Raw genomic sequence first — 15640 nt, 5'->3', positions numbered from 1 at the left:
CCAGCCTCAGAAAGGCAGCCTGAAGCAAGCCAAGCAATACCCTACGGCTGAGGCTAGAAAACCAGGCCCTGAATCTCACCAAGGAGTCCTGTTAGGCAATGTTTTTCTATGACGCAGTCTAACTCTCTGCCATTCCACAGGGTAAACAGCTATAAAGGGATTTTTTAAGCCTCATTATTGCTTCTTTCATGAAGCTAAAAAACATGACTCTTAAGAGTACAAGTAAACATACATAAATAGAACATAGAAGCTAGGCCATCAGCCTGCAAGATCCGTGATGTCCTCTAAAGGAGAGGCAATACAGCTTTGTGGCTAAGAGTGCAGACTCTAGTGTTACACTGTCCAATATGGTAGCCACTACCCACATGTGGCTACTGAGCATTTGAAATGCTGTTAGCACTATAAAGTGTAAAATACACATTGGAGCCAGGTAGAGTGGCACAAGCCTATAGTCCGAGCTATTTAGGAGGCTGAGGCAGGAAAAGGGCTTGAGTCCAGGAGTTCAAGGCACTGCACTGCGGTGTAACTGCACCTGTGAATAGCCACTGCACTCTAGCCTGGACAACATAGTGAGACCTTGTCTCTTACACACACAGACATCAGATTTTGAAGACTCAGCTTGTAAAGAAAAAGAATATAAAGTATTTCAATAATTTTATGTTGCTTATATTTTAAAATGATAACATTTTAGATATACAGGGTTAAATAAAACATTATTACAAGTAACTTTACCTCTTTTTTTAATGTAGTTACTAGAAAAATTTTTTTTTCTCTTTTGAGACAGAGTTTCGCTCTTTTTGCCCAGGCTGGAGTGCAATGGCGCGATCTCGGCTCACTGCAACCTCCGCCTCCTGGATTCAAGCGATGCTACTGCCTCAGCCTCCTGAGCAGCTGGGATTACAGGCATGCGCCACCACGTCCAGTTAATTTTGTATTTTTAGTAGAGACCTGGTTTCTCCACGTTGATCAAACTGGTCTCGAACTCCCGACCTCAGGTGATCCACCCGCCTCAGCCTCCCAAAGTGCTGGGATTATTTATAGGCATGAGCCACCGCACCCGGCCGATTAGTAGAAAATTTTAAATTGCATATGTAGCTTACACTGTATTTCTATTGGAAATCACTGGTCTACAGTGTCAGACAGCCCTGGTTTTAAATCCCAGCTGTGCCATGTACTACCTGTGTGAAGAGACAACTTTCTTAAGGGTTGACTCGCTTATCAGTAAATTGGGAATAATAATTATACCTAATCTATAAGGCTGTTATGAAAAGTAAATTAGATAAAGCATGTAAAACATTTAGCACAAGACCTAGACATAATCAGTGTTCAAACATAGGAGTTGCTCTTATTATTACTTCCTAGCATTACATGGGTAATTAGGAGATGAGAGTTTCAGACCTGGCTCTGCCAATACCTGGCTATATAATCCATGTAAGAAAATTAATCTCTTGGATCCTTACTTTATCAGAAAATTGGGAGCTAATGATATGTCTCATTGAGTTGCTGTAAGAACTGAACTCTTGGCCAGGTGCGGTGGCTCCTGCCTGTAATCCCAGTACTTTGGGAGGCCGAGGCGAGCAGATCATGAGATCAGGAGATTGAGACCATCCTGGCCAACATGGTGAAACCCTGTCTCTACTAAAAATGCAAAAATTACCTGGACATGGTGGTGTGCGCCTATAATCCCAGCTACTCAGGAGGCTGAGGCAGGAGAATTACTTGAACCTGGGAGGCGGAGGTTTCAGTGAGCCAAGATCCCACCACTGCACTCCTGCCTGGCAACAGAGCAAGACTCCGTCTCAAAGAAAAAAAAAAAAAAAGAATTGAACTCTTTCAGGCAATACATATTTTCTGAGCACCTACTATGAGCCAGGCATATTTTGGGCACTGGGAAAAAACTCAGTGAACAAGTGAGATAAGTTCCCGTCCTCAGAAAGTTTATATTCCAGTGGGAGAGATATGAAATAAAAAATTATTATTATATAGGCTAGGAGTGGTGGCTCACGCCTGCAATCCCAGCACTTTGGGAGGCTGAGGTGGAAGGATCACTTGAGTCTAAGAATTGGAGACCAGCCACAGCAACACAGTGAGATCTCATCTCTACTAAAAATCAAAAAAATTAGCAGGGCACGGTGGTGTGCACCTGTAGCCCCAGCACTTTGGGAGGCTGAGGCAGGAGGATCACTTGAGCCAGGGAGATAGAGGCTGTAGTGAGCTGTGACTGTGCCACTGCACTTCAACCTGAGTGATGGAATGAGATGCTGTCTCAAAAAAAAAAATTATTCTATAATGTAATGTTGAGTAGTAATAAGAGTTATGAAGAAAAACAGAGCAGAGTAAGGAGAAAGATAATGATGGAAAGATGTTACTTTAGCCCAGTGAAAGTCCTAAGGACAGACATTTGAACACAGAGTGAGCAGACAACTAAGGAAGAGCCATGAAGACTGAAAAAAGAAAAGGACAGAGGATGCAGGTGAGCCTGAGGAAGAAAGAGACAGTGGGAGAGCACGGAGGTGGGGGCAGACGAGGAGGCTTGGCCAGACCATAGAGAGTACTGGAGGCCTCAGGAGGAACTCTGGGTCTCATTCTAGTAGGAGGGAGTCACTAGAGAGTTTGAAGGTTTTAAAATGATCCCTCAGACACACTGAAGGAGATGATGCATGTGCCAGGCTCAGTATGGCCTTGCATAAAGTAAACATGGAAGAAGCCAATGATGGCAGAGCAATGACATGGGGCCCAGCTAGTTCCCTTGGCACCCAGGAGGACAAGAAACCTCTTTTACCAAAGAGGGTAGAGAAGACGTGGGTATGGGTTAGAAACACTTCCAGGGTTCTGGAGAGAAGTTCAACGCTTGGACAACACTCTCAATCAGGTTGAGGTCACCCCAGAGTCAATATTCTCCCTCTACTGTCAAAGTGCAAAAGGAGAAAACCAAGTCATGGCAAAACAAGGAGCCAACACTGCTCCACTACAAGGGACAGTCCCTTAGTTAGACCGGGAGCAACACACTGGTTGAAGATATATCTTTTTTTTTAAATTTATATTTTTTAAAATTGCCCAAATAATATTGTTTATCATTGTAGAAAATGGTTGTTATAAAAATATAGAAAGTATACATAAAAAAAGAAAAATTAAATTCCAATTACCTGGAATCTATAACCAAATACTATAGTAAATAATATGTTTGGCTACACAGATCCAGATATTTACCAATATGTAAACAAAAAATCTAGACCTCGTGCAAATACATGTCATACGTGTGTTGTACATGCTTTTTTTTTTTTTTTTTTTGAGACAGGGTTTTCCTCTGTCACCCAGGCTGGAATGTAGTTGCACGATCACAGCTCACTGCAGCTTCAACGTCCCAGGCTGAAGCAATCCTCTCACCTGTCTCCTGAGTGGCTAGGACTACAAGAATGTGCCACCACACCTGGCTAATTTTTTTATTTCCATTTTTTGTAGAGGCAGTCTCCCTATGTTGCCCAGGCTGATCTCGAACTCCTGGGCTCAAGCCATCCTCCTACCTCAGCCTCCCACGGCGCTGGGATTATAGGCGTGAGCCATCTTGCCCAGCCTGTACATGCATTTTTTAAATTGCATGTTCTCCATAAACTGTGCTTTAGTCTGCTCCTTTCACTTTTGTGTATATAGTGTACAGCCTTCCAGGGTAGTTAATTTCAAGACAGCACCCTTTTTAATGCTGCATTGTATTTCATAAAGGGTGGTACGGACTTTACTCAACACTCCCCTCTTGGGCATATAGAGTGTTTCCAATCTAAGCCCAAAGCCTAAGTGGTGGCTCCCTCTAGTGCCCTGTTGTGGTGCCCAGCCACCCACACCAGCCCTGTTTCACTTACAGCAAACTCCTCTGGGGTCACTTTCAAGACATCGAAGACAACAGCATCATAGCTCTTGCTGGCATAGTCGCAGCTCTGGCCCTCCAGAGAGTCCGAGCTGCTGCTGCCCTGTGGAGAGCAGGGAGAGATAGTGCCAACTGAATGATCTGACGTGGAATCACTGCCTCCCAAACCTCCTCGGAATTGAGGATGGGAGAGCAATGGAATAGTACAATAAAAACAGCTTCTATTGATTAGAGCTTTACCCCAGTCCAGGCACCGTGTTAAGCACTGCATGTGTATCATCTTATTTCCTTCTCATGTGTGCCCTATGAGTATACATTATTATTGTTCTCATTTTATAGATAAGGAAGTAGAGGCAATGTTACTTCTCCAAGGTATCTCAGCTATGAAAGGGAAAGCCAGAAAATAAACTTACTTTTGTATCTATCCAACCCCAAAACACATACCTTCAGTTGCCACACCCTAACTTTCTCTGGCCAGTGGTTTAGTGGTGGTGTAAAAAATTACAGCCCAATCTTCCTTGAGGGAGAACAGTACTGCATGTCTTAGGAGGCCTGAGGAGACAATCTGCTTCATGATGTCTTTCAAACATTACCTGGTTTTACCTTTCTTTTTCCTACTTGAAGTCACTGCAGGAAATTATTACACAAAATGTGAAAGTAGCTCTCAAGGCTTATTTATCATGGGGGCCACTTGGAATTCAACGCCTGCTTGCTAATGAGCTGAGAGGTAACCAACTGGCTTTAGAGGCTGGTGTGAAAGTTATATTTAGTAGAGTCCTTTGTGCTAAGGACACTCTGCATCCTGCATGGATATGAAAGAGTCTCCCATAAAAAGGCAAGTTAAAACTCCTCAAATGTGGCTGATTTCATGAATCTCAACACTGTGGGGATCCCAGAATGTTGAATACACTTTCTCTTTAATTTAACTTCATCAAGCTCAATCAAGCTTACCACCCAAAAACTGTGCCCAGTTCATAAACGATTTTATTCGTCTCAGCTCACGAAGAAGGATTTTGTGGTTTCCATTAACCTCAACATCTTGGACTGGGATTTAGAGAATATGCTTTTATTAATTCTTCTTTATTTCACTCTGTCCAAAATGGCTATATCTGGAAAAACTTTGTAATCTTCCTGAAAACTAGAGTGCTTTTAGGCCAGTGAGGGAAACCAATAGTCAACAACTGGAAATGTAAGGTTAAAAAGAAGAGCAGGAAATTAAACCTGTAGATTTCGATAGGCCTGTGTCATCAAAAGATTTTAAAATGAGTCTACTATACCAAAAACTCTTAAGATGATCTTAAGAAGCAGTATACCATAGTGGTTAAGAGCTCTGAGGTCAGATAGGCCTGGTTAAAATGCCAGCTCCACACCAGTTGCTGTCTGTACTCAGACAAATAACTTCGTTTTACTGAGTCTCAGTTATCATCTGTAAAATGGTGATATTAAACCTACTTCCCAGGGCCATAGTATGGGTTATATAAAATACAGCTTAAAAAGTAACTGGCAGAATCTGCCTCCACCCCCAGGAGGGCTGATTCGAGGGGACTCCAGTGAGCCCAGGCATGGTTATTTTTTTTTTTTTTTTGGGTGGGAGTCTCGCTCTGTCACTCGGGCAAGAGTGCAGTGGTGTGATCTCGGCTCACTGCAACCTCCACATGCTGGGTTCAAGTGATTCTCCTGTCTCAGTCTCCCAAGTAGCTGGGATTACAGGCACCTGCCACCACGCCTGGCTAATTTTTGTAATTTCAGTAGGGGTGGGGTTTCACCATGTTGGCCAGGCTGGTCTCGAACTCCTGACCTCAGGTAATCCACCCACCTCGGCCTCCCAAAGTGCTGGGATTACAAGCATGAAGCCACCACACCCGGCCCAGGCATGGCTATTTTTAAAGTTCCACAGTGACAGGACATTCTCCCCTGAGGAGAACCTACGCAGAGTGAACTTTTGAAAAGTTATAAAGACTTCTCCTGATGCTGCTGGAATTGGCAGTCTACTCCATCTCCCAGTCTCATATGTAGATCCTGAGCAGACAATTCTGTACAAACCGTTCTGTACTTCTACACCCACCTTCCAGAAAGCAGAATATATCAGGGTGACAGGGTGGATTTTCTTTTGGATGGTATAATGTCATGGTTAGGAGCACCGGCTCCAGAGTCAGGGAGGCCTGGCTTTGAATCCCCACCCACCTGGCAGCTGTGTGATTCCAAGCCAGCTTGTTCACCTGTCTGTGCCTTAGCTTCCTCATCTATAAACTGGGGATAAAATAATAATATACACCTGATGGGGTTATTGTGAATATTAAATTAGACAATGCCTATGGAACATGCAAAAAAGTGCCTGGTATATAGTAAGCAACAAATTATGGGGCTATGTGGGTGTAACTGTATCACTCAGACATCAAAATTTATTGAGCACTTCAGTTACACATGTATTCATCCATTTGCTCATTCATTTATTCAAAAAATATTTATTGAGTACTTACCTTGTGCTGGATACACATATATGCACATATACACAGCATATATGTGTGAATGTGTATAATGTGTATACATATATATATATACACTCAAATATATATATATACACACACACACACACACACACACACATATATATATATACACACACAGACCAGAGAAAAAAGAAGCTCACTCTAAATGGAAATAGAAGTCTGATTCCTCTAGTTACAAAAAGAAGTCCATTCCTGGGATTTCAGGTATTACAACTTTCCAGTGAAACACCATTGTATCTGCCCCAAATACACACAATCATACAAGGGGACTTGTTCAATCAAAGGCTGCCCCAAATACATTCATTGGTGATGATGATGAGGGTAATGACAATTCTGCTGCAGCAGCAGCTTTACTTAAACCTATCCCGATTTCAAGACCAGAGATCAAAACACTGAATTTTCTTGAACGGTTTATAAGAAATGAACTGAGTCCTGTGACTTTTTGGCTGGTTACCCAGGATCACTTCAAAAGCCTAGCATAATGAGGAGGGCCTTGTGGGCTCAAACCCTGGTATGGCCTTGCCAATCTGTCAGAGGAGCAGGCATTACACACACAACAGGGTGGTGGCATCTTGGGCCTCAAATGGCACCCACTCCTCCTGCATGCTTCTGTGCCATTACTGAGTGTGGAAAGCAAACTCCCAAACCCCACAGCAGGGGCCCTAGCCCAGGCCACTGCAGACCACCAGTCCTTACAACCATTTCCTACTGAGCAAGGTAAATAAGAACCCAGGGCCGGTTGGAATGACTTCTGTCTGACTTCATTCCGGAATGTGTGTGACTTATTTATAATCAGCAGCAGCTTTTCCTGGGAAAGGTCTGATCCCTTCTTGCCACCAAAATGGAATGTGGCACTTGCTACGACTGAACTGGGCAGGTATTTGTTTTTCTTTGAAGAGAATGACTTCAGAAAACATGCTGATCCTCAGGGCTGACTGCCTCCCAAATCTCACGCCTGGCGTGGCCAGGGGCCTTAGGAGTGCTAAGAATGGTGGTATTCATAGAGCCCTACAGCCTTGCTGTCCAAGGCTCAGCTGGGGCCTGGGTTAGCTGAAAGGAGATCCCTCTACCCACTGTCCTGATTCTGGCAGCCTCAGTACCTGTGGAGTGGCAGAGGTGACCAACACGCTAGCCATCAGACCATTCCTCTTGTACATAGTCTCCAGGCCACAGGGAGCTTCAGGGCAGCCTCTGCAGGTAACATAACCTGTCTGGAGAAGTCCTGCAAGGCAAAGGGGCTCATAAAAACCAGTCTTCAAAACAAATTTATCCCCACCCCCAGGCAAAAGTTGTACCAGACTTGAGCAGATCATCTCAGAAGAGACCTTTAAAGAAAGGTCATAAGCTAGTGGCTTTCAGGCTAACTATGGCCCACAGATACAGTTTGATGGGCTTGTACAGGGTATTAATATTTTTAAAATTAATAATCAACATTTAAAAATTAGACGATTTCACATAGAATTCTGGATTTCTGACTTTTCTGGCAATACTGGGCCCATTTTCCTGCATGGTGACCATCAGCCAGCTGAGTGGCGGCTGCCCCTTGGATTGGAGCAGGGCCTTTGAGTCCCCAACTGGCTTGTGCAACCATTTCAGTGTGTGCCTGGCCCTTGCAGGCTCTAGAGTTTGTGATCTTTGTCTTATTTATTTTGAGACAGGGTCTTACTCTGTCACCCAGACTGGAGTGCAGTGGCTCAATCACGGCTCACTGCAGCCTCAACCTCCTGGGCTCAGGTGATCCTTCCACCTCAGTCTCCCGAGTCGCTGGGACTACAGGCATTTGCCACCATGCCCCACTAATTTTTTTGTGGAGGTGGGGTCTTGCTATGTTGCCTAGCTGGTCTCAAACTCCTGGGCTCAAGCAATCCTCTCACCTCGGCCTCCCAAAGTGCTAGGATTACAGGTGTGAGCCACCGCATCCAGCCTTGATTTTTCTTTTAAAACAAAGGCAGGGTGAAGAAGACAGGCAAATTATCCTGTGTTCCCCTGGCACCACACTTCATCAATAATAACCTGGGTAATAGCTAACCCCATACAGTATTATATGCCATGCTTGGCATACATTAGCTCATCTAACCCAAAAATCCTGAAGTAGGTCCTATCATTACACCCTATTGCATGTGGGGAAACTGAGGCACAGGGAGACAGATACCTCATTATTTGATGGCTTTGTTCATGCCACCCTACCACCCTGTCATCATTCAAGACCCTGCTCAAATGTCCCTTCTTCTGGCTATCATGCCTGAACAACCCAAAACAGAGCCAGCTGTTCTGTCACCCAAGTGCACACACCTCTAGTAGAGCATTTACCACATCACTGAACACAGAAAGCTGTGGCCACTGACAGCTTTTTAGTGGCAAGTGACCAGGAGAGTAAGGAGGGGGTTGGGAGGAAGGCAAGGAGAAGACAAAGACTGGAACCAACTGCAGTTATCCAGGCAAGAGGTAAGGAAGGGCCCCTGAGCTGAGGCTGCAGCAGTCAAGTCAGAGAGGAGAGAGACTGAGAGACAGGAAGGACAGAGACTCCCTGGGCACTGAAGTGGAGGGGAGGCAGAAGCACCAGCTGAGAATGAGATGGTTTTTGGCATGAGGTACCAGAAGGATGGTGTGTCCTTCTTCAAGGAAGGAACAGAGGTGACATAGTAGATTTGGGGGAAGGATGATGAATTTGATTTGGGAAATGCCGAATCTGTGATGCCTATGTGAAAATCAGTCCTGGAGAGCAAGAGCTAGCCCAAAGGTCACTGCGAAAAATGATTTGCCTGGATAATTGCAGTTGGCTCCAGTCTTTGGAGGTAGCTCAAAAAGAAGAAAAAGTCAGCCTGATAATATTGACTCCATCTGCAACCCTCCCAGGTCCCTCAGTCACAGGGCCCGGCACACAGCAGTATGCTGTCAAAGAAACAGGAGCGGCCAGGCACAGTGGCTCACATCTGTAATCCCAGTACTTTGGGAGGCCGAGGTGGGCAGATCACTTGAAGTCAGGAATTCGAGACCAGCCTGGCCAACCTGGTGAAACCCCATCTTTACTAAAAACATAAAAATTAGCCAGGCGTGGTGGTAGGCGCCTGTAGTCCCAGCTACTTGGAAGGCTGAGGAAAGAGAATTGCTTGAACCCAGGAGGTAGAGGTTGCAGTGAGCCAAGATCTCACCACTGCACTCCAGCCTGGCGATAGAGCAAGATTCCGTCAAAAAAAAAGGAAACAAGGAAGGAAGGAAGGCAGGGAGGGAGGGAAGGCGAAGGAAGGAAGGAAGGAAGGAGAAGAAAGGGAAGAAACAGGGGCAAGCAACCAAAAAGGAATGTCCAAATGACCCAGGCTCTCTCCTGGTACATCTCCAGTGCTGATAATGACTCTTCTCTCATCCCTCAAAGTTGCTCCAATACAATATATTCACTTCAGTTATCCCCTCCTCAGTTCTATCCTGTGAGCCTTCTACCTTCCCATTCTTCCCAAGAACACTCAGAAGAACTAGCCTGCCCTATAAACAACATTTGGGAATCAACTGGGGAAAGCTGACTATGGATCTTAGAGGGTACCACTGACTTGTTGTCAATTCTCCTAAGTATGATAACAGTGCAGTGGTTAAGTAGGAAAAGGTCTTTATGCTTAATGAGGTATGTGTCAACATATAGACGTAAAGTGAGTTTAAAACTTAGGTTCAAATGGGTCAGCAAAATATATGTGAGTAGAGAAAGGCAAATATGGCAGCATGATAACGATGGCTGAATCTAGACAAGAGGGTATAGAGGAGTTCATTGTACCAGTCTCTGCACTTTTCCAAGTGCTTGATAATTTTCATAGTGAAAAAGAAAAAAAAAAAAAAAAAAAAGAACTGGTCAGGTAAAGTTTTTCCTTAGAGAAACAGCTGAGCTGGAGAGGCCAAAGTCCTCTTTCATGAGCAAGGAGAAGAGACGGGCTGAGAAGTCTCATTTGTTAGTCATTTTTGTCCTGAGAGAAGCCATGTTTGCCATCACCAAGAACCAGAGATCCACAGCTGGTGCAGGTTTAAAAAGCTGCTCCACAGAAGATTTGAACAGATACTTCACAAAAGAAGATATATGGGCCAGGCACAGTGGCTCACACCTGTAATCCCAGTACTTTGGGAGGCCAAAGTGGGCAGACCACCTGAGGTCGGGAGTTTGAGACCAGCCTGGCCAACATGACGAAACCCCATCTCTATTAAAAAGACAAAAATCAGTCAGATGTGGTGGCACATGCCTGTAATCCTAGCTACTTAGGAGGCTGAGGCAGGGGAATCGCCTGAACCCAAGAAGCGGAGGTTGCAGTGAGCAGAGATTGCACACTACACTCCAGCCTGAGCAACAGAGTGAGACTCCACCTCAAAAAAAAAAAAGAAGAAGAAGAAGATATATGAATGGCTAATAAGAGAAATGCCATCAGGGAAACACAAATGAAACCATAATGAGATACCACATCATATCTACCAGGATGGCTATAATTAAAAACAAAAGAAAACAACAACAACAGGCCATAACAAGTATTGGCAAAAATGTGCAGAGACGGAACCCTCATGCATTGCTGGTGGGAAGGCAGAATGGCACAGCCACTTTGAAAGATCGTTTGGTATTCTCTTAAAAAGTTAAATATAAATTTATCACATGACCCAGTAATTCTACTCCTAGGTATCTACCTAAAAAAAGAAAACATATGTCCACACAAAGACATGAACATGAATGCTTATAGCACCATTATTCATAAAAGCCAAAAGCTACAAACCCTCCAAATGTTCATCACCTGGTAAATGGACAGAGAATTCAGTCGACACACCGCAGGATGGAGCACTACCCAGCAAAACAGAGAGGTGATGCACTGATACAGCCATCACCAACAAACCTTAAAACACATGCTCGGGGAAAGAAGACAGATGCAAAGGAATGTACTGTGTGATTCCATTTTTAGGAAATGTCCAGAAAAGGCAAATTTAGAGCGACAAAAGTGCACATCACTGGTGGGCCGGGGCAGGGGCAGAACTGACTACACAAGGACACAGGAGTTTCTGAGGGATGGAAATGTTCTAAAACTGGATCGTGGTGGCAGTTAGCTCTAAAAATTCCCTAAAACTCATACAATTATACCATTAGAAGGGGTGGGTTTTATGAAATATAAATTATACTACAATAAAAGAAGCACACCTTCAGCTCTGTTTCATGATGGTGATCTGAACTTACATGTTTAATCTTCCATCTCCCATTCCCCTTGAAATTATATATATAGATAGATATAGATAGATATAGATATAGATATATAGAGAGAGAGTTTTTTGTTTTTTTTTTTTAAAGAGACAGCTCTGTTTCCCAGTTTGGAGTGCAGTGCTGCAATCATAGCTCAATGCAACCTCAAACTCCTGGGCTGAAGGGATCCTCAGCCTCCCATGCAGTTGGGATTATAGGCACATGCCACCATGCCCAGCTATTTTTTTCTATTTTTTGTAGAAATGAAGTCTCACTACACTGCCCGGGCTAGTCTTGAGGCTGGGCTCAAGCAATCCTCCCACCTTCACCTCCCAAAGCGCTGGGATTATAGATAGGCATGAGTCACCACACTTAGCCAGGATACTATTAATAAGCAAAAAACTTTGAAGAATGTCTAGTGCAGAAGAGACGGCACCAAGAGGAGGGAAACAGCCCCTGGAGGCAAGGAAAGCCTTCCCAGGATGGAGTGGCTGGGACCCTCCAACAGAGACTCCCATGAAAAACCCATACACTTCAAAATAGGAAACCAAAAACTGAGACTAAAAGTAAATCCAGCTCAAGATTCAAAGGCAGTATAAGGCTGACCAACTCAGGCTGTCTGTTCTAAGCCAGAACAAACCAGCTGGTATGGATGGAACCTGTTCAGATCAGTTCAAACAGGATTAAAGTGACTCAATCCAGGCCTAACAGAGAGTCACCACAGAAGACCAAATGGAAGACAGCCAGTTTGATCTTCTTTGAGTGGATCCAGCCTGTCTCAGGCCCAGGCTGAAGTGGGCTTGACTCCTTTCTGGGTGTGCCTGGCACTCGGTAGCTCTTCCCAAGGGGAGCCCAGACATGGAGCTCAAACTGCTCAGCCTGGCCCAAACGAGAGGCCTTGCTCTCCCTGCTTTCCTAACAACTGAATTCTCAAGTCTCACAGACCTTCAACAGTCCTCAGGCCCTCTTCTGTCACTGGCCATCAGCACACACCCTCTGCCCATCTGAAGGGCACCACCACGCTACCCACTTCTCCAGCTTCACTGGGTGGCTCCGCTCCACACACCAACACCAGCACTAAAGTGAGTGCAGGTGCTGTGCAAGGCACCTGGCTAAGCATCACGATTAGCTCATTTAATCATCACAACAGCCCCATGAGGTAAAGACTACTTAGACTTCAGGGAAATGGAAGCACAGTTAGGTAATGTGACTTGCTGTGAGTTAGTGGCAGGACTGGGAGGTGCAAACCCTGGTCAGTCAATGCCAAGGCCTGGGCTCTTCATCATCCATGATGCTGCCTCTTGCAAGAGTCCAGGTGAGCACTGGATGAGCAAACGTATTTAAAATGCTCCATCGGGGCCAGACATAGGGCAAGTAATCAAGATTATCAGTTACTATTGGTGTCAGTGTTATCATACAATTTTCTATTCATTTATACCTATTCTTTTTTCCTAAAACAAACAAAAAATTAACTTTAAGTGTTTGAGAAAGAACTGTATCATGCTTTGTAAAACCATGGGCTTCCACTGCTGGGAAGGGGATCACCAGCAGTGGGTTCCAGGCTCTCCAGGGAGCATAGCTGAGTCCAGGGGTCCAAGTACAGGAGTCCTCTCAACCTGCCCATCCTCCCCCTGTGGCCCACCCCACCTACAGATGAAGTATGGCAGTCGTAGTGTGTTACCCATTATGCTTTCCATGGGAGGTCTGACCTAGAAGGAAAGACAGAGCACTTGTTTCCAGTCTGACTCCAGCATGTCTCGCCCCTGACAAAAATGGCCGAATTTATGGGCAGCGACTCTCAGACAAGTGATACTTCACATGCTAGGAAAGTACAGGATCAAGTACAATGGACTGTCCTTTTCAAGGCTCAGAGAAACCCCCACCCATCCAACTTCAGTCCCTGAGGCCTGGCTGAGCCCCCAGTTCTGTATCAGGGAGCAGACTGCCATTGAGGGGGTCAGCCTGGCCTAGCTCCTGCCTGAGAACAGCTTCCCTACCCAGAGTAGGGCCCTGAAGATAGGGAACTGTGCTTCCTAAGCCAGACTGACTAGACCAGGGTGCCCCCTGGTTCTCCTAGGAACTCAGGACCCTGAGATATTAGTCTCTGCTGGTCAACTAAGCTAAGGTGCCACACCCTCGGGAGTAGACAGTGGCCCCATGCAGGGACAGTCTGGTCAGAGGGATGAAAGCAGGGGGAGGAAGCAGATGCACAGACAGGAACTGAAGAAAGAGCCTGTGTCTGAAAGAAAAGGAGAGCAGCCCGGGGCCCGGCGATAAATGCCTCTCTGTCAGCATCAGGCAGTTAGAGTAGATTTCCACAAGACCTTGACCAAAGCTCGTTCCTAAACATCAAGTTCATGCCAATCCATGGGAAATCTGACCCTGGAAATGCACTGGCTCACTGGAAAGGGGAAGACACACACTATTCATTCACTCACTGTGCCCCTACCTCATGCTAGACACTGTCCTAACCAACAGTTGCTAACGATTTTGTGTCTTAGACCCTTCTGGCAGTCTGATGAAGCCTCTGGACTCCTTCTCATAGAAATGTTTTTAAGTACATAAAATTATACCGAAAAATTATATTGAAATATATTAAATTGTTTTTTAAATAATTTTTTATGTAGTAATATATGTATTTCTTTATGTAAGGGAATATATATCTTTATTATTGTATTCAATAACAAGAACTATTGGGGAGTCTAATAACTACCATAATTTCAAAGTAGTTATGAGCACGGATATTCTGAGTTGCCCACAAATGTTATGTGACATGAAAATATCTGAGCGATGTCTCAGCGATGTCTCAGATTTCTATTGGTGACCAAGTCCCAGGTACTGTTATTACTGTGGTTTACTGTCTATATTAATAAATGAGATAAATGCTAAATTTCAGTTCAAAGTTAATGAATGTCACTTTTTCCATCCAAATTCATAGATACTCTGGTCAAGAACCTCTGTCCCAGGCACTGGACACACAAGGTGGGCAGGCACAGAAGGTCCCTGCTGCCACGGAACTTATATTCTAGGTAGGGAGTCAGAAAATGCACATAACAAAGAAGGTAACTGAAGATACTGATAAATGCCTTAAAGAAATGAAATAGGGTGGAAGATGACATTTGCCAGGATGGTCAATGAAGGACTCTCTACAGATGCGATATGTGAGCTGAAACCTTAGGAAGGAGGCAGCCATACAAACCAGTGGGAATATGAGTATTCTTTGCAGAAGGAACAGCGAGTGCAAAGGCCCTGAGATGCACATGAGCCTAGCAGGTTTATGATGGAGGGAAAAGGCCATGGCTGGAGCTGAGTCACCTGGAAGCAGTGGACAGACAGGCTGGGGCCAGGGCATGAATGGCCTTGTAGGCTATGGTGAGGAGCTGGGGTTTCATTTGGAGTATACTGGAGGGTATGCCAGAGAGGTTCTTCCTTTTGAGACAGAGTTTCACTCTGTCACCCAGGTCCCAGGCAGGAGTGCAATGGTGCAATCTTGGCTCACTGCAACATCCACCTCCCAGGTTCAAGCAATTCTCCTGCCTCAGCCTCCCGAATAGCTGGGATTACAGGCGCTGGGATTATAGGTGCCCACTACCATGCCCGGCTAATTTTTGTATTTTTAGTAGAGATGGGGTTTCACCACATTGGCCAGGCTGGAGTTGATCTCCTGACCTCAAGTGATCCACCTGCTTTGGCCTCCCAAAGTGCTGGGATTACAGGCATGAGCCACCATGCCTGGCTGTGCTAGAGTGTGTTGAGCAGGGGAGTGACATGATCTGATTGGCACTGTTTTGGAAGATCACTTTGGCTACTTTGTGGAGAATTACATTGGAAAGGCCAAAATGGAGGCAGTTAAGTCAGTTAGGAGGTAATAGATGGCAGCAGCTTGGATTCATGGGGAATGGATCCAGGAGATGTTCTGGAGGTTGCACAGACAAGACTTACTGATGGACTGCATGCAGGGGGAAAAGAAGAGAGAGGAACCAAGGATGCCTTCTAAGTTTGAGGCTGTTATGAATGAGTAGATGGGGGCCTAACTGCCACACACTGCTTGGTAGTTCATTCATTTGTTTATGA

General features: G+C 45.0%; 1 protein-coding gene across 10 annotated transcripts in view; it reads right to left on the bottom strand.

The window, feature by feature from the left end:
- Positions 1-15640, bottom strand: part of RALGPS1 (Ral GEF with PH domain and SH3 binding motif 1) — a 300052-nt gene that overhangs the window by 248271 nt on the left and 36141 nt on the right. For all 10 annotated transcript variants that reach the window (XM_030817835.1, XM_030817841.1, XM_030817832.1 and 7 more), the window contains exons 2-3: positions 7473-7594; positions 3858-3965 (exon numbers count right to left, since the gene is read on the bottom strand). In XM_030817835.1, coding sequence (XP_030673695.1) covers positions 3858-3965; positions 7473-7529 — 165 coding nt within the window. In that variant the 5' untranslated portion in view covers positions 7530-7594. The remainder of the gene's footprint in view (positions 1-3857; positions 3966-7472; positions 7595-15640) is intronic.

This window comes from Nomascus leucogenys, chromosome 8, assembly GCF_006542625.1.
Source record: "Nomascus leucogenys isolate Asia chromosome 8, Asia_NLE_v1, whole genome shotgun sequence".
Lineage (NCBI taxonomy): Eukaryota > Metazoa > Chordata > Mammalia > Primates > Hylobatidae > Nomascus > Nomascus leucogenys.
This window is presented reverse-complemented; position numbering and strand designations above follow the sequence as displayed.